Source organism: Leptodactylus fuscus, chromosome 6 (assembly GCF_031893055.1).
Source record: "Leptodactylus fuscus isolate aLepFus1 chromosome 6, aLepFus1.hap2, whole genome shotgun sequence".
NCBI classification, from domain to species: Eukaryota; Metazoa; Chordata; class Amphibia; order Anura; family Leptodactylidae; genus Leptodactylus; species Leptodactylus fuscus.
The window spans coordinates 132,670,350-132,690,631 of NC_134270.1; the positions used below are offsets into that span (position 1 = coordinate 132,670,350).

Below are 20,282 nucleotides of genomic sequence, written 5' to 3' on the forward strand. Positions count from 1 at the left end.
TTTCTGACGTCTCTGACGTCACATGAACCCGGCCTGCATCCCGGGTCATGTGATGTCTGACGTAATTTCATAAGGACGCCAGCGGAGAAGACAGCGTAGGAGCCGGGGACAGGTAAGAAACAGTAATTTTTTATGTTTTTATTCCCCCGGGTCTCCGATTATTATACTCTGGGGTCTGAAAAGACCCCAGAGTATAATAATTGTTCATGGGTGTCCACTATGGGCTATAATACTGTGTGCAGGGGCCAGTAAGGGACATAGTGTGTGCAGGGGACACTAATGGACATAATACTGTGTGCAGGGGCCACTATGGGGGATAATACTGTGTGCAGGAGCCACTAAGGGACATAATACTATGTGCAGGGGCCACTATGGGGGATAATACTGTGTGCAGGAGCCACTAAGGGACATAATACTATGTGCAGGGGACACTAATGGACATAATACTGTGTGCAGGGGCCACTATGGGGGATAATACTGTGTGCAGGGGCCACTATGGGGGATAATACTGTGTGCAGGGGCCACTATGGGGGATAATAATGTGTGCAGGGGCCACTATGGGGGATAATACTGTGTGCAGGGCTTACTAAGGGACATAATAGAGTGCGGAGGAGGGGGTCGGTCGAGGTCTTCGACATCGGTGTCGGTTGGGAGGGGGGGCCCATGTCAAAAGTTCGCCACGGGGCCCCGCCATTCCTAGTTACGCCACTGATTACATGGCTATTTTCAGCATTACCATGGAAGGTCCACTACACAATGTATGGAGCACTCAGCTACCAGCTCCATACAACATGAAGAAACAGTGATATTGGTAGAGGCGCCGGGTGTCAGAGCCCCCTTCCCCAACAGATAGGTCATCAATATCTAGGTTTGAAAAGTCCCTTTCCTATAAACTATACAGACACTTCACTGGTGACCATACCTTCCAACTTTTGAAGAACCGAAAGAGGGACAAAATGTGCGGCGCGCATACAGTCACCTCCTACAGTCACCCGTAAATTATATGTCCCCCCTCTATCTCTCCCCCAGTTTCATATACACCCTTCATCTGCCCCCAGTTTCATGTCCCTCTTCCATCTCTGCCCCCAGATTCATGTCCCTTCATCTCTGCCCCCAGATTCATGTCCTCTCCATCTCTGCCCCCAGATTCATGTCCCCACATCTCTGCCCCCAGATTCATGTCCCACATCTCTGCCCTCAGATTCATGTCCCTCCATCTCTGCCCCCAGATTCATGTCCCCCATCTCTGCCCCCAGATTCATGTCCCCCATCTCTGCCCTCAGATTCATGTCCTCTCCATCTCTGCCCCCAGATTCATGTCCCCACATCTCTGCCCCCAGATTCATGTCCCTCCATCTCTGCCCCCAGATTCATGTCCTCTCCATCTCTGCCCCAGATTCATGTCCCACATCTTTGCCCCCAGATTCATGTCCCTCCATCTCTGCCCCCAAATTCATGTCCTCTCCATCTCTGCCCCCAGATTCATGTCCCCCATCTCTGCCCCCAGATTCATGTCCCCCATCTCTGCCCTCAGATTCATGTCCTCTCCATCTCTGCCCCCAGATTCATGTCCCTGCATCTCTGCCCCCAGATTCATGTCCCTGCATCTCTGCCCCCAGATTCATGTCCCTCCATCTCTGCCCCCAAATTCATGTCCTCTCCATCTCTGCCCCCAGATTCATGTCCCCACATCTCTGCCCCCAGATTCCTGTCCCTCCATCTCTGCCCCCAGATTTATGTCCTCTCCATCTCTGAACCCAGATTCATGTCCCCCATCTCTGCCCTCAGATTCATGTCCTCTCCATCTCTGCCCCCAGATTCATGTCCCTCCATCTCTGCCCCCAGATTCCTGTCCCTCCATCTCTGCCCCCAGATTCATGTCCCCCATCTCTGCCCCCAGATTCATGTCCTCTCCATCTCTGCCCCCAGTGTCATGCCGTCCTCTCCTTCATCTGCCCCCAGATTCACGTTCCACCTCCACATTAAACTTACCTTCTCCTCCGCTCCCTCGCCGCTCTCTGCCCGCCTCTCTCACTGACACATGCGGCTGAAGGAAGGAGCTGACACAGGTCAGCTCCTCGCTTCGCCGCTGCCCGCCTCTCTCCCTGACATATGCAGCTGAAGCGGCTCGCGTGCTCGCTTCGCCGCTGCATCTCTCTCTCGCTGACACATGCGGCTGAAGCGAGGAGCTGATCTGTGTCAGCTCCTCGCTTCGCCGCTGCCGCCGGCTCCTGGCTTGTACATCGCGTCTACAAGCCAGGAGCTGGCGGCAGCAGCGAAGCGAGAGAGAGACACAGCGGCGAAGCGAGCACGCGAGCAGCTTCAGCCGCATGTGTCAGGGAGAGAGGCGGGCAGCGGCAAAGCGAGGAGCTGACCTGTGTCAGCTCCTTGCGTCAGCCGCATATGTGTTCAACTCAGATCTGCGTCCTTTGGACGCAGATCTGAGTTGAAATCGGGACATACCTCCCTCCAACCGGGACCGCGGGACATGTCACCCAAATCGTGACTGTCCCGCGGAAATCGGGACGGTTGGGAGGTATGCTGGTGACTATATACCATTATACAGACACTTCACTGGTGACTATATACCATTATACAGACACGCCCCTCACGCTCAGGCAGAGAGCAGGTCCTCTCCGTGCCTGCTCTCTGTCTGCTAAAGACGATCGCTCTGCTTGCCCCGCCCCCTCCTCCGGGGGGGTTGGCGGCTTTTTGACGTCCGCTTCAGGCGGCAGAAAGCCATGGTTCACACCTGTATACCATTATACAGACACTTCACTGGTGACTACAGGTAGTCCTCGGGTTACGACGGTCTTGAGTTACAACGTTTCGTGGTTACGACTCCCATTTACAGTACAGTACTGTACAGTACTATAAAAAGCCTGCAAACTACTATACCTAAAAATTGTCAAAAGACAGGATCACCATAAAAATATTGTATTTATTAATAATCAAATATTAAAAAACACCAAAATTGTAGTTCATATAAATATCAAAAATACTGGCTAAATATAGGAGGACCAACACACCACAAAATACGGTGAGTGGCAGGCAACAATGAACAGTAAAATATAAACATGCAAAAGTGTAACAAATATTATAATAATGTGTCAGCTAGATAAAAGTATATGCACAATAATAAATAAATAAATATAGTAGCAATACCCCTAAATAGAGATAGAGCTCAGTGTAGGTGCATAAGGGAATACACACATGTAGCCGTATACACAAGTGGAAGCATGGTAGCTAAATAATGAAGTGAGTGCAAGGCTGAAAAGACATTACAAGTAAGGCATGACATAAAGATTAACAAATGAAAGACTTTGAACACAATATATTGCAAAAATAATAATGAATATGCCTACCAAAGACAGAGGAATAGCTATTTGCTATTTAAGACCTACCAATACTCGTTCTCACACTACAATCACTGGACCACAGTTTCATTCAACAACCACCGATAAGTCTAATATGACTGATGACTTCATTGGCGGTCGTCAACCATTGCAATAATTTGTGTAAAATTTTACAATAATTGTAATTTTCATGTGATTAGTATTTCGTCTGGCCAGCCCTATATAGTCATATATCATTGGAGGTGGTAGCTGTATAGTAATAGTACTCTGGACATACAGGGAATGTTAACTTTCATGATTTACTGACTGAAGGGACAAATGTGCAGCAAATCCACTCACTCCACATACTGATAGTGTAACCAAAGGCGGCTGGCTGAGATAGTCCACATACCCAGTCCTGTAACCAGCAGCCCCTCCATCTTCTCATAAAATATGTATAGACTATGCAGAAAGGCCATGTTATTAGCTTATGACACTATAAGCAATATTACACTACAAGGCTCCATACACACACCTGTGTATTATCACAATTCCTTGTAGGTGGCCGTGAGCCTGAGGCAAAACCCAGGACAGGTCCTATTCCACGAATATCATCCATGTACTATCTGGGCCGTTTTCCCATGGACCCATTGATGCACACCTTAGTGTCCAGGTAGACAAAGGCTGAGGCCACACATTCTGGAAAAGCTGGGATTTTGGTTGCAGATTTTCATGTTTTTTTGAGCCAGAGCCAAGACTGACTTCAAAGCAATAGGAAATATCGAGGTCTGCGCCAATGTTAGCTGTAAGGGACAATTCACAAAGCAGAAAACGAAGAGGAACTGAGGAAGACATCCACTTAAGATTCCTCTTCATTTTGCGGGCGTCAATTCTCCACAGATTCTCAGAACTTAGGCCCAGATTAATGAGGCAAGATCAAGGACACTTATTTTCTTACCGTTCTGCTCCGATCTGGGTAGAATAAGGGCAGAGTTTTCTCCAGCTTTTGCTGTGTGAACATACCTTGAAGCAGAAACTGCACTTATAAATCTGGTCTTGCAATATCAGTGCAGTCTTGGTATCTAGGAGGGTTGATGGACTTGTGATGACACCATCAGCAAACGTCATAGGTCCTTCACCAGGGAGCGGTAGAGTGGGAGTGTGCAAGTTGAATGCTGTAATCTGGAGTTGGAGGTATCATTGACTTGTACTGGAGGTCTTATCTCCTCAGCCTGTTGTGGCTGCTCCCGAGAGGGTGGAAGGTTTTATTTGAGGAGAATGCTGCTACCAATGGGTTGGAGGTACACAAAGGTAAGAAGACCGTACCTACCGCTAGGAGAGGGGATGGCCGGGATACTAAACTATGGTGTTTGGTGCTTCTGAGGAGGTACTTGTTTGCTGCTACTGGGGCTGTTGTATTGAGGTACAGTGGTGCTTGGCTCTTATCCGAGGTACTTTCTGGTATTTCGTGTCCCTGGGGAGATATTTTGTACTGCAATGTGGTATTTGGTGATGATATACATATAGATAGATAGACTAGCTGGTACCCGCGGCTTCGTCTGAGGTGATTGTGAAAGTGGGTATATACAGGCGCGGGTAAGGTTTTCGTACTGTGTATAAGGTATGGGATATAAAATGTAACTGTGTATCTTGTTGTTGCTGTAATTCTGAGAGCACATGAGACTTTTGTGTTGAATGTAATTTGTATTTCAGCCGCTATACGGTGTTGGTATAAACTGTACATAGTGTCTTTGGGACAGAGGTATTTCAGGTTAAAGAGGACCTTTCACCACTTTTGGGCACATGCAGTGTTACAGTGGGGCAAAAAAGTATTTAGTCAGTCACCAATAGTGCAAGTTCCACCACTTAAAAAGATGAGAGGCGTCTGTAATTTACATCATAGGTAGACCTCAACTATGAGAGACAAAATGAGAAAACAAATCCAGAAAATCACATTGTCTGATTTTGTAAGAATTATTTTTCAAATTATGGTGGAAAATAAGTATTTGGTCACCTACAAACAATCAAGATTTTTGGCTCTCACAGACCTGTAACTTCTTCTTTAAGAGTCTCCTCTTTCCTCCACTCATTATCTGTAGTAATGACACCTGTTTAAACTTGTTATCAGTATAAAAAGACACTTGTGCACACCCTCAAACAGTCAGACTCCAAACTCCACTACGGTGAAGACCAAAGAGCTGTCAAAGGACACCAGAAACAAAATTGTAGCCCTGCACCAGGCTGGGAAGACTGAATCTGCAATAGGCAACCAGCTTGGATTGAAGAAATCAACTGTGGGAGCAATAATTAGGAAATGGAAGACATACAAGACCACTGATAATCTCCCTCGATCTGGGGCTCCACGCAAAATATCACCCCGTGGGGTCAAAATGATCACAAGAACGGTGAGCAAAGATCCCAGAACCACGCGGGGGGACCTAGTGAATGAACTGAAGAGAGCTGGACCAATGTAACAAAGCCTACCATCAGTAACACACTACGCCGCCAGGGACTCAGATCCTGCAGTGCCAGACGTGTCCCACTGCTTAAGCCAGTACATGTCCGGGCCCGTCTGAAGTTTGCTAGAGAGCATTTGGATGATCCAGAAGAGTATTGGGAGAATGTCCTATGGTCTGATGAAACCAAACTGGAACTGTTTGGTAGAAACACAACTTTTCGTGTTTGGAGGAAAAAGAATACTGAGTTGCATCCATCAAACACCATACCTACTGTAAAGCATGGAGGTGGAAACATCATGCTTTGGGGCTGTTTCTCTGCATAGGGGCCAGGACGACTGATCCAGGTACATGAAAGAATGAATGGGGCCATGTATCGTGAGATTTTGAGTGCAAACCTCCTTTCATCAGCAAGGGCATTGAAGATGAAGCGTGGCTGGGTCTTTCAACATGACAATGATCCAAAGCACACCACCAGGGCAACGAAGGAGTGGCTTTGTAAGAAGCATTTCAAGGTCCTGGAGTGGCCTAGCCAGTCTCCAGATCTCAACCCTATAGAAAACCTTTGGAGGGAGTTGAAAGTCCGTGTTGCCAAGCGACAGCCCCAAAACATCACTGCTCTAGAGGAGATCTGCATGGAGGAATGGGCCAACATACCAACAACAGTGTGTGCCAACCTTGTGAAGACTTACAGAAAACGTTTGACCACTGTCATTGCCAACAAAGGATATAGAACAAAGTATTGAGATGAAATTTTGTTACTGACCAAATACTTCTTTTCCACTATAATTTGCAAATAAATTCTTACAAGATCAGACAATGTGATTTTCTGGATTTGTTTTCTCATTTTGTCTCTCATAGTTGAGGTCTACCTATGATGTAAATTACAGACGCCTCTCATCTTTTTAAGTGGTGGAACTTGCACTATTGGTGACTGACTAAATACTTTTTTGCCCCACTGTATATACTGCCAGAAAGCCGACAGTGCACTGAATTTAGCGCACTGTCGGCTTTCCCGATCTGAGCCCGCTGTAAAGAGCTTACGGTGCCGGTACCGTAGTGCTCTATGGTCAGAAGGGCGTTTCTGACCATTAGCCAGAGACGTCCTTCTGCCCAGCAGCGCCTATCGCGCTGTACTGTGGAGCGGGGAGGAACGCCCCCTCCCTCTGCTCACACAGCTTGTCCATAGACGAGCATTATCAGGAGAGGGAGGGGGCGTTCCTCCCCGCTCCACAGCACAGCGTGATTGGCGCCGCGAGGCAGAAGGACGTCTCTGGCTAATGGTCAGAAACGCCCTTCTGACCATAGAGCACTACGGTACCGGCACCGTAAGCTCTTTACAGCGGGCACAGATCGGGAAAGCCGACAGTGCGCTGAATTCAGTGCACTGTCGGCTTTCTGGCAGTATATAACACTGCATGTGCCCAAAAGTGGTGAAAGGTCCTCTTTAATATACTTGGATATACGACATTGTATGATTTGTTATTTTCCGCCAGTACATATAAGTTTTGGGCACAGGATACTCTTGAGCAAGCAACATAAAGTCTGTCCCTGTGCATGACAGTTTAGTAACGCCATGCGCCTCTTATTAATAGCAATTAACCCCATCATGTCCCTCACATTAACCCCTGTGTAAGAGTTACTGATAGAGATGAGTGAGTATTGTTGGGATCAGCCGATCCGAACAGCACGCTCGCATAGAAATGAATGGACGTAGCCGGCACGCAGGGGGTTAAGCACACCGGCTACGTCCAAGCGGAAGTAACAGGTGCATCCATTCATTTCTATGGAGCGTGCTGTTCGGATCGGCTGATCCCAACAGTACTCGCTCATCTCTAGTTACTGATATGTGAGAGACTTGGAGGTAATAATTAAGTATCTTCATTACTGAGGTCTTTTATTAGTACCTCCATATGTCTCACATATTAGTAACCTTTATATGGGGCACACAGGGGTTAATATGAGGGACATGATGGGGGTTATTCCTAATAATGTGAGGCACATGGAGTTACTAACACTAAACTAATAACCCCAAATGGCTGACATTAATGAGAATAGGAAATAAAGGAAGGGAGCTGTGTGTTTCTTACTTTCAGTTTGCTAGCAGCTTCGGCAGGAGCTATCACTATAGCAGGCAGAGACTTGAGCGATTAAGCTCCACCCCCTGGGTTTCCTGCACCCCTCTCAAAGGGGAGTGTCCTTATGCCTCAGCTCTAGCAGAGACTTCATTTAACTCTTGCAGGTCCTGTGCTGCTGGCATGCCAGTGAAATATGGCAGGAGTGCCACTCTTGGCATGTGTGCCAGGGGTTGCTGACCTCTGCTGTAGAGGGTAATATGAATTTTGTGGCTTGCTATGGTCCAAAGTGTGTGAGATTGCAGAGATAGTGATGTGAGTTTGGATTTTGTGGGGTTCCTGGGAAAAATGTATGTGCGCTATTGTGACGAAAAGTAGCCTATTGCGCAATCGAGTGTAGTGACTATGTTTGTGGAAAATTTCAGCCAAATCGGTGGAGCGGTTTTTGCGTGATTGACCGCCAAACATCCGAAGTCACAAACCCACAAACATTTTACATTTATAATATTAATAAGATATCACAGTGGCATTCTGTAGTAGTATTTCTTTACTGGGGAGGACTTGGTATCACATCAGAATGACTAGTGAGGCCTGATGTTAGGTTCACACGTTTATCATTCGTGCGGGCAGTGCGCAGCAAGCACACGGACCCCATTATAGTCTATGGGGTCCATGCGCTTTGACAGCACAGCACTTGCAATTGTATTCCGTCCGGGGGAGGGTCTCCATGTGGACTCTCCCCGGACGGGATACATACGCTAGTTTGAACCAACCCTGATGCAGTTTTTGAAGCCAAAATCATGACTGGATTATATAGGACGGGCACCTGTAAAGGCCACGAGTCTCTATTTACCAATCCATTTCAGGTCTTAGCCTCACAATCTGCCGAATGTGTAAATACACCCTTAAAATCCTGCATGTACTTCTTCCATCCACGTATGATACAGTTAGGGTTTGTTCACACATGAAGGTTTTGATCAGGTTTTTTCAGGCATTCTTTGAAGCCACTATCAGTTGTGGATCATAAGAATATACAGGACAGATATTGGTCATCTCTCTTTTTTTTAAATCTACTCCTGGTTTGGCTTAAAAACTGCATTAAAAAACCGGAACAAAACCTGCCCGTGTGGCTGTGCTTATAAATACAAGCACTGTGTATACGGTGCAGGCATAGCAATACATGTAGAATGAATCATGTCGTGTGCAGGAAACCCTCACCACGTTGTGATCACGGCCATGGCCTCCTGTTTATTCTACAGGCTGATATTATACTATATATATCCATACGTCACACTGTGTTGTGCATATACCGCATTGCTAATGAACTACTCATAGGCAGTGATATCCGTCTCCAGACACCCCACCCAGATTCTCCTCCTGCAGGATTCCTCTCCCTCCCCGTGACCTCACATTACTGGAGCACGCCAGAAATTCGCTCACAAAGAAAGACTGGAAAAAATGACTGACAAAGCGAAGAGCCAATAAAAGAACAGAGATGACACCGGCTTCTTCTCTGATTGGCCCAATTATGTCAGTGGGCGGGACTTTCCAGTACGTCACATGCGTCGCAACTCGGCGCTGATACTAGAGTGACAGCAGTAACCACCAATAGCCTGTGCTGAGTACAGCCTTCAGCCAATCAGAGGGAGAGTAACGGTTCGAAGCGACCAATAAGATATCGCCAGGGGCGTAGCCCTCTATATAAAAGCGGTAACGTTTCGTTACGACTGTCAGTGCTAGCTGCCGGTAGACAAGATGACAACCACCTCCACATTCCAGGGGCTCGACCCCGAGGCTCGTAAAAGCTCTAGGTAATTTATCCATAGCTACGCCCTGGCAATGGGTTAATACGTGTCCGAGTTTCTCATGCACCATTGTGCGGTTTAGTGCGTTGCCTTGTATGGCTTTTTCTAGGTGCACTACAAGTCCCAGCATGCAATGTTTGCTTGTTAGTGCTGACTGCTTCCTGTACAGCCTGAGTAATCTCAGTAGTTTACGGGGTTGTAATCACATGGTGGTTGCAGTGTCTGGATTTGTAGTTAAAGGGGACTTCCATTTTATTACTCCCTGCCCTGAATTGGGGATGTGATGTCATGGCAGAAGATCTATAACCCTGATGGTCACTTATACTAATGACCTGCTTGTAGCTCACTTCAGCCAGCTGACCAGGGGGGGTGCTATGGAGCCAAGCACCCTGAAATTCTGTCCTATGCTACTATGATATTGTGTATTGTAATAAGTGCATGATGTAGCTTCTAACAATGCTGTAGCTTTGCCACAAACTGGCAAATATTGTGCTAGTCACTGAAATGCTATATCTGAGCATGGGCTAAACATAAATAAACTGTATAATGTATTTTTCCTGACTAATATCACTGGTGCTAATCTAACAGGAATATGTATTCATAATACATTTTATTTATATAGCGCCAACATATTCTGCAGCGCTGTACAATTTGTATGTATTGACTTTTTCCCATGTATACGATTGCAGTGAAGGCCATGTATACCCTTAATGTTCTCCATTTACATCAATGTGCCTATAGGCAAAGGTCTGCTTTTGGTTTCTGGCTGGTATATATTGTATACCACATAAATGGTGGGATAGATCTGCTGGTGTGCAGTCAATGTGTAGCTGGATGCTATAGTGATATCTGTCACCTCTAGGCTATTATGGTGATCGCTTACCATAAATGTATTCTGTCCCTTTTAACAACATAAGTTGAAATCTCTCTCCTGATCAGGGTTTTTTTTAGCTTCTAAGTCCTACCCCCTAAGATGCTATTTTATACATACTATATGGGGGTTAACAAGCGGCCTGCTATAAGATAAATCCTGTATATATGATGGATATGCAGTATCTGACTCCTATTGTTGCTTTCCCCTTTCTATGACTTCCCGTCATGGACTGCATTTTCTGTCTGGGTGGGGTTCCCATTGGGAATGTAGTGCTGCTGCTGTCATCCAGGGTCTTGTATCCTCCTCCTCCTTCCCTGTGGAATTACTCGGCAATGAGTAGTCCATATCTGTGTCCCAGTTATGAAGGGTGAGGCACATCAGCTGCCGTATTCCCAGAGAAGATTTAACAAAGGAAATGTACAAGTGTCACGTGTCTTGCCAGCATGGCTGCCTCCCTACTACTATATAGGCTTGTCTGGAGACTCGGTAGTTATGTCTTCTGAGGTGGCGGTGATACTGCTCTGTCATCAGATTTTCTGCATTCGGGAGTGTCTGCTCCGATATTGCTGTATAATGCAATGCTGCCGGGAGTCTCCACACATCCTAGTACATGTAATGTATAATGCTGCCAAGCAGTCGCTTGCACACGACTGCAGTAACCATAGCAATGGAGCAGCAGTAGTCTGGTGTGCATTCAATAGGGGCACTAAATCTAGGCATGCAGATTGTTAAAATCTGAGTCAGCTCTTTGTTTCTGAACACTGGCCTTCTGCACACATTAGACTTGTACCCTGGTGTATGTCCACCCATGAGATTTTCCATAGTCTTTATGATCATCCTCTGCATGTTTGCAAGCATGTGCTAGAATCCTTTAGAACAAGTAACATGCAGGTTTCTGTACATGTGAAGAGTTTGCTGAACACAGATTGAGATTAATCTGGTGCCTGCACCAAAACTAGTATGTGCTGTGCCTCCTTAGAGAAGGGGGAGGGTATTTCTCTTGCAAACTACAACATGACATATCCTTATAGGTTACTCTTATTTGCAGTATCAGTCCTTCTGGCTAAACAAAGTAAATCTTTATTTCTAGGGTTCTGAGACCCCCTGGCGGTGGTTCCAGTTTCTCTTTTGGAGTTGATGGGTCAAAGCAGCAACAACCTGTTAGACGACACAAGATGGCTTCCAACATATTTGGCATACCAGACGATGAGCCAGCACCTACATCCTGTGCTTTGGAGCCAGGTAAAGCATTCCTATGCCCTTGCCTTATATAAAGCCCCATGTTCTGATGTTTGGCTGCAGTAGCAGATTTAGGTGACTGGCTTGCTCCTGGAATTTATGCAGCCCATATCTGTATAATTGGTGTAACTGTATACCAGCCAAGGTTGCATAGTTGGCATTGTGGAACACAGAAAATTCCTCCTTGTCCTGGTTTTAACATGAATTGCAACCACAGATCTGAGGATATGGAACGTGGGCTATGTTCACATCTTCCCCAGAATCTGTTGGAAACTGTCTACTTGAAATCAGCAGAAGAGAAAATTCTGCAGAGGACTTTCCTCCATGGGGTCAGTTCAAAAAGACTGCTGGACTTGCCTCATTATTAAATGGTCTGGGCTCCATGTAACAGCTGTCTTAGTGGTTCACCTCTGGGTGTGAAACTAGCATTAGGGAGCCTTGAAAGTGGTTGCCACTGAACCAGAATGGAAATCTGCTCCTCTTCTGGCAATCTCAAGCTATGCTATTACATGACTTGCTGCAAGCAGCTGGAGGGGGCACCTGACATTCAACAGAAATATCTGGAATTTGTGACTCAGTGGGGGTCTTGGACCCAGGTCCCCTGCTGATCAGCTGTTTGCACAACTGTTATGAAACATGCATGTAATGTGATTACAGCCTTGTACCATATAAGTGAATGGGATGAGGCTAGCTGATCAGTGGGGCTCCTGGGTGTCAGACCTTCACTGATCCCGTTGACCTACCCTCAGATACAAAATAGACCTGGAATACCCCTTAACCTTGTCCTGTCTTCTGCCTCAGGCATATTCTTGGGATGGTACAGGACCAGTGTCAGACCTCACCTGGCATTTCCACCAGTCAGCTGTTGCAGCAGGCAACTTGGCAAATGCCAATTGCTCCAACCACTTATGGTTATGGTACTGATGGCTGCTGCAGACAGCTGCCTAGTAAGGGTCTGATATGCTGCACCCCCACCAAACTGATGTTAACTGTTTGGGTCACAAATCCACCTTTTGGGTGACTTCTTGTTTTGCCACTTATGATCTGCTCAATATTTCTCACTGTATGCTAAAGATATCTTCTGCCCCCAGAAGCATCAGAAAATGCAGCTTGTGGAGAGGACCCTCACAGAACGTGTACAGAGGCTGAATACAGCGATGCAGCAGAACACATGGTTAGTATGAAGGATTATTAAACGTAGCTGTCATGTATTAAGCTAATAGATTTGTTCCCATATGGTAATGCTAGATTATCCTTCTGTGATCAGGTTTCACTTTGGCTGTACTACCAGACTTGAGACTAGTGAAGTTCTCAGTGCAGCAGACTACAGGATGGGCCCAAAAAGCCCAGTGGGTTACAGAAAAGTAGAAAGTGAATTGTTTGCAGTAATGTGTAAAGGTGACATCATGCCCTACCCACATGACCAATATTTTGACTGTAGTAACAGATCATTAAAATATAGGCCATGCTCTATTTTTGTCCACTGCACAAATCCCTACACTGCAATGTATGAGGGATCCATGAAAAGACATCTCTTGGGTACAAAACTGACTTGGGTAAAAAAAAAATGACCATCTGGCAATGTAGTTACCAATGCCTGCTCTTGCCCAAGGCTTCCACTTCAGTCTTTAGGAGTCCCTGTTCACTGCATATCACTCCTAGACTCTGAACAGAATCGTCAATGTGAGGTGCTCAGGGGCCCCCTGAAGGTGAGGCAAAGGAGGACTGCTCTAAAAAAAAAGTCATGGGGCCCTATAGCTACAGTAGCTCTCTAGGTGGTTTGTGGCTTATTTGAGGCTTCAATGCCCTTTGTGGTAAATTGTCCAGAATATAACTGAAGCCCCTCAGTTGTGATAAACTGAAAGGTTGGACATGCTATAGTTGCCACAAAACTGCACTGCAGTGGTTTAAGCAGCTGGACAGTATTCATGATATATTGGGGGCTTCAGTGTACTTATGTTGCATCTACATAACCTGCCCTTACAAATCAGTGTCCAGTAAAATGGGTGAAGAAAGGATCTGATGCTGCTGCGTTACTGTGAATCACTGACCTATGTTTAATGAGACATGACCTGCTATGTCACTGACTGCACCAGGAAGTATCTAGAGACTCATGGTGTGTGATCTCATCCTCCTGCTGATGTGGATGCTGCATTCTTCCTTCCCTTGTCACTTCCTGTTTGGGTTAGACTTTTGTCGTACTTCATTGCACTTACCATATCTTGGTAGGTTAAAGGGATATATACTGTAATTATTAACAAGTTTCTAAGAATACATGCATCTTCAGTACTGTGTAGCACATCTATGGACTAGGACTCCAATGTTGTCATGTCTGTTCCTCTTATTTCAGTGGGGAATCTTCAGATTGGGATAAGGTTGTAGTGTGATATTTACACAAAATCAGAAATGATGGGCACTCTCCGCATGCATTCCCTACTTGCCTGTATCCAATCCAGTACAGGGCATCACTGCAAACATGCTGCCAGCACACCGTCAGAACACTGTCCTACATGGGACGCATGCACACTGCTCCAGGGGATGGAGATGCCTGCAGATGTACAGATTAAGTTGCCTGTGGAGTGCATGCTGTTCTGGGGGCATGGCCAGGCACCATTGCACTGCCTATATTCACAATGTGTGGAGGGCTAGGGCAGCACTTGACCACAGCTCAGAGCATTGCACATGTCACTTGTCCATGTATGGTGGTGTTGATGCTACCATGAATGTGTGGTGGGCATTGGTGCCATGGGAGGAGCACTGTTTGCAAAACTGGATTGGCATCTTGTGAGCATTGATCACTTGATTGGATACAGGAAGTACAGGGCAGGTGAAAAAGTAGCTCACATAACTGTACAAGGAGGGCCACAAGCACAAGGTGCAAAACAGTTGTCTGTAGTGCTGGGTCCCATCCTCTATCCATTTTTGCAGGTTTTTTTTTTTTTTTTCTGGATGCATGGAATAAGGACTTTTTGAATACCACACTTGTAGTGAGTGCCCTTCTTCTCTGTGTAAATTGCATTGCTGGTTCTCTTTGCTAGTGGAGAGCACCATGAGAGGGGTTTATTGCTCCAGCACAACAACATTTAGATGTATGAACAATGTCTTAAGTCTCTGCATATTTCCCTAAGCAGTGCCACAGGCTTCTAGAAATATTGTGGTCTGATATGCCATACTACTGGCATATGTTGGGGTAGTGACTGCCTCTAGTCAGCAGGCCATGTACAGCTTGGCTTATACTTGTGCACCATTTGCAACAAGCTAAAATCTGGCAATGTTGCTGAGCTGGGGTTAAAGGGGGTCTTACTCCATTACAAAAAATCCCTAAACTGAAAGTACTGTGAATAAAGTGAAGGGGATGGCACAACTTGGGATAAAATTAAAATTAAAGCTAGTGATACTTGCCTATGCTAGCCCTTTATTCTCTAGTTGGGTTCCATTCTGTGCCCACACTGGCTAGGCCAGTAATGCAGTGGTTGAGTTGACTACTGTGGCCAGTCACTGGACTCGCTCAGCAGTTACATGATTGGTGTGACATTAGCCATTATGTCTCCAGTACCTATGACTACAGCAGTCACCTGTGCTCCTTCACACCCAGCCAGTGCAAGCTCATAATGGATCAGGGAACCCCATGCAAATGGAGGTTTGAGGGGAGAGAATCACTAGCTTTATTTAGCCCAAATTTGCCCCAGCACCTTCCAGGGTTTTACAGATTTCTACACAATTTGCCCCTTTAAGGCTTGTAAAGCATAGAATCTGCTAAAGTGGTACATGTATGGGCTGAGGACCCCTGATAGGACAATACTTAATAGCAGGGCATATTTTAATTACTTACTCGAATGAGGCAAACGCTCACTATTCCTTTCATTCACAGGGGTGTCCTCTCTATACTTCTGGCTATCCTACTCTAGCCAGTCTTGGCATGCTAGCCCTATGATCATACTGTCTAACTAGAGATAGATGCTTGATGTAGCTTGCACACCTGTGGCTGCAGCATCTGCCACCATGAGCCCTATTTTAAGTAGATGCCCTAGCTCACTGACTGCAATACAATATTTTGTGGGGGCAGGGGGTTCTTGGACTGTGGGCTTTCTAGAGAACTATGCTTTTGGAGTCTGAGGCCAGTGCACCCAGCAGCTTCTGTCAAGGCAGATTATCTTAGTGGTTACTACATGAAGATAATGATTTGGAGAGGTTGGGGTATAATTATAGGATCTGGGAGGATTATACTTGGCAAAACTTAAAGTGTTTTTTTTTTTTTTTTTTTTTTTTTTTTTCATTCTAGGTTGAAGCAGAAGTACCTGGTGAGTATTACACCATTATGTGCCCATCTTCCATATTATCTTGTTTCTGGCTGCTGTCTAACATGCTCTGCTAAAATTGATAGGGAGGAGGGTGGTTATGCTTCAAAAATAACATCTAGCCAAAGGATAGGGGTTAAGTTGCTGTTTGGTGGGGGTCCAATTGCTGAGACCCCTACACTGGGAATGTAGCAGTGGGCAGACATGCTCCTGGTCTGTTCATCTCAGAGAATCTGCCATCTCCAGTACTCCCATTAATCTGCATCCACTTCTACACTGTCAGTGGGTGACCACAAACACCCCTTGTTGTCAGGATCAGTGTGGGTGTCAGCAGTTCTATGGGAAGACAATAAATAACTTCATTGTAGAAGCCACTTCAATAGCCCCTATGACTAAAATTTGTCCTGATTTCTCTGTAGAAATGGAGCCAGCAAAAGAGGCTTCTGGAGAACCTGCACAACCTGCTCCACCTGTAGCTGTACCCAGCAGAAGAAACCCTCCTGGAGGAAAGTCCAGTCTGGTCCTGGGCTAAACTCTTCAACCACTCTGACTTTTTTTTTTTTTTTCCATGTATGACTGTACATCTCTCTCCTTGGTTTAAGCACTTTTGTCCTGACTTTTGTACAAATGGTTGTGTATCTCCCATCTCCCTGGAACTACTGGAAGAGGCATGAATGTGGTTTTCTAGTAGTGTGTGTTTATGAATGTTTCACATAATAAAGAATATTTAAGTGTCTTCATCTTTATTCTGGTCTCATCTTTCTTAAAGCAATTAAGACCTGGTTCATATCTGCTTGGGGATCTCTCCTAACAGAATGCCAAGTGCATTAAAAAGCAGTTAGCTAAGAAACCACACGGACCCCATAGACTATAATGGGGTCTGTTTCCATGCATGAATCGCATAGAAGTCCAAGTGGACTTCCCAAATGGAATACTGAACTCAGATGTGAACCGTGCTTAACTTTTGGAAACTTGCAAAAAAAGTCCAGTCTAGCTGTATGAGGTTCTGCTTAAAATCGGTGGAGAAATTCTTTCAAGGACTCTTCTTTCCATGGGTTTCAGTATAAAACTGTCAAACCCTATTATAGTCTGACAGGGGTCAGCAACACCTGCCACCATGCCAAAGTTGGCACCTCGGGCATATACACCTTGCACAGGCTCTCCTTGAAGTCACAGAAAGAGACAATAAGGTGAGATGTGATACAATGGTATGGTAGCTAAACACCCGATGTATGGATAGTCAACAGAGGGCAGGGTCCTGTGTCTCAGGAAAGTCATATCCACCAGAGAAAAATCACCTGAAAAGTCAGGAATAATCTCATTGAAACATAAGTAATTGGTTGTGGTTAGTATGACTTTCAGGTAGGGGGTCTACATCCTCACAATGACTACACAGCTGATTAAGAAAAAAATTCAAACTGCTGGTCTATGGGGTCCACAGAGTTTTACATGTAACCACTTTTTAAGCAGATAGGGTCTTTATCTTTTAGGTCCACTAGTATTAACCTAAAGGGGGTTATCCAGAACTGGATATCAAACACCAATCTTAAGGATGGTCTCCACCAATCTGATCTAATGCCATCTGTATGGAGCTGGAAGCTATGGCCTATGCTGGCAATTTCCCATCGCTTGAGTGGGAGTGTAACTGCAGTAGCCTGGCACAGCCCCTGCCCTGGGTACATAAGTAACAATAGCTATGCCCATTCACACTAACTTGCAGATTTCACCTCTGCAGCCTCTAGCTGGTGTATACAAGCATCTATGATGACACAAATAGAAAATGGATTTCCCCTCCCTCAAACATGGAGGACATGTAGAAGTAATATGAATAAAGCACTTCACATGAGATGGGGAAAATTACAATGTGACTTCCTTCTGATTCAGCTTCTTTCCATCTGTGCTTTCTATGGGTGTAGATCATCTTATACTTCAGGGAGCTGACTGTCTTGGAGAGCACATCGGTTCACCAGCAGTTTCACAGGGCATGCCAGTTTTAGGATGGAGTGATATGGTGCTGGGACTTCCTGCATCCTTGCAGCTCCACTATTATATACAGTATGAGATACTGTGGCTGCAAGGAGGTAGGAATTCACTGGCCACATGTGAACTGGGTTGTCAACATGCAGTTTCTGTAATGCACCTTTTTTTAAAGGTGCTCTATCTTTGGGAAGACATTTTTAGCTAAGCACATACTTGCGTAGCCTTTTGAAAGGCTATTCCACACCTTTTGTATGTAAAGTGCCTCAGTAGTTTTTTGACTGTTTTTATTCATATGCTAATTAGCCTTCTTTGTGCACCTGGAAGTGTCTGAGCACAGTCTGCTATTCTGTGTCAAAAGTCATTTTAATGATAGGATCCCTTTAAAGGGACTCGGATCATTGGAAAAAGTGCTTTCAAGCTAAACAAAAACATGTCTGAATAGCCTTTAAGAAGGCTATTCTACTACCTTTACCTTATCTCTTGTCCCTGCTATTTCTTTTTAAATTGCTTTTATTTCTTTAACATGGAGCACCCTGGGCATTCCCCAAGGTCTCAGCACCCCCCCCACGTCATACCTTTAATACCGCCCCTCCTGCTCAATCTGCCCCCTCCTCCCTGGATACATCTCCTCAAAGCTCAGTTTTCCAGAGAACTACACCAAAATGGCCGCTTGAACATGTGGTACGATTTTGGTGTAGTTCTCTGGAGAACTTAGATTTGAGGAGGAGTGTCTGGGCAAGAGTAGGGCGGATAGAGCACAAGCAGTGGAGGGGTGGTATTAAAGGTATGACATGGGGGGGTTACTCAGAGGACTTGGGGAATGCCCAGGGGGCTCTCTGGGAATAATTAGCATAGAGAAATGGTTTAAAGAGAAACTGTGGGAACAACAGACAAAGTAAAGGTAGTATTAGAATATAGAAGGCTATTCAGACATACAGTATATTTAGCTCAAAAGCACTTTTTCCAATGAGTCCCTTTTAATGGTGTAAAAAAACAAAACACTACTGTGACTAAGGCCTAAATGTATAAACAATGGTTTATCTAATAAACTGGATGTCTGTGCATGTAGCAGCTCCATCCCACATTACATCATGCAGAATTACCACAAATTGCTGTTTTCATGTTTCAGAAGGTGTCCTTAGAAGCTTCATCTCGACTAAATGAATGAGGCCAGCAATTTTAAGGCTAGGGGGCTTCAGTGAGAAAATGGTGCAGCAGGACATTGCCTTACACCTATTGATAGTGAGTATAGTCATACAAATACAGTGCCACTTAATTTGTAGCAACCATTCACTCAGTTACAAAATGGTAGTATGACACGTATTATAATTTTGTGAACTCATAAGTTGTTGTTGTGACATAATACTGCACTCACTCCTTTTACTGAAAGTTGTCTAGATGACTATCACAATGCTGTATCATCACATGGTTTGGTCCTGGCCTGCAGCATGTACTGTTTTTGATCTCTGGCTACACCATACATGCCAGGGCAACCAGTTGGTTTGGTGTGTTACTTTATGATTGATAACAGCTAGAAAACATTTTTGAACAAAAGTTTTCAGTTCCTACTCAGTGAGTAGAGATTATATGCACTGGTCCATGCATACTTGTCCTGAGACCAGCTGCATATAGGCGGTTGCAGTGTGTGTGTGATATATATATATATATATATATATATATATATACACACACACACACACACACATATATATATAGATATATACACACCCACACACACACTAGCAGTACCTGCGACTTCGTCCGTGGAACCCTGACCCTCTGCGTGACCCATCTGTGGGTGCTGTGGCAGCCCTGTCCCCGTCCCCCTTCCAGGGGCCCCAGGGTTTACCTGCCCAGGCCCCCCCATTCTTGCGTCCCCCACTGGACAGGCAACCTCCTCACTCCCAACACCCCTCTCCCTTCTCAAAGTGCCCTAACTCACCTGTCGTCACAACCCTTCTCCCACGGCCGAATGACACTGTAGATAGCCCTGAGCAGACATCCCCGACGAACATGCAGAGTCCAGAGGCCACAGTACAGCAAGCTGAACTGGCGTTCCAGACCATGGCGCAGGCGACCCCCTGTCCGGCCGCAGCAGAGCACTGCAGTCCTGTGGTAAGCCCACAAAGGCGGGGCAGCGTACGCAGTTCTCGCTGCCCCAGAGTACGGGCGCTAGTTCAGGACGCTCTGGACCTCTGAGAGCCGCCATGTTCTTGTGGA

At 45.6% G+C, this 20,282-nt stretch overlaps 1 protein-coding gene across 1 annotated transcript; it reads left to right on the top strand.

The window, feature by feature from the left end:
* Positions 1–9,561: 9,561 nt before the first annotated feature.
* JPT1 (Jupiter microtubule associated homolog 1) lies at positions 9,562–16,828 on the top strand. The gene is made up of 5 exons (XM_075278737.1): positions 9,562–9,677; positions 11,636–11,787; positions 12,876–12,958; positions 16,067–16,085; positions 16,502–16,828. Exons 1-5 carry the CDS (start codon positions 9,622–9,624, stop codon positions 16,612–16,614), a joined length of 423 nt encoding a protein of 140 aa, XP_075134838.1. The 5' UTR covers positions 9,562–9,621; the 3' UTR covers positions 16,615–16,828.
* Positions 16,829–20,282: the final 3,454 nt, after the last annotated feature.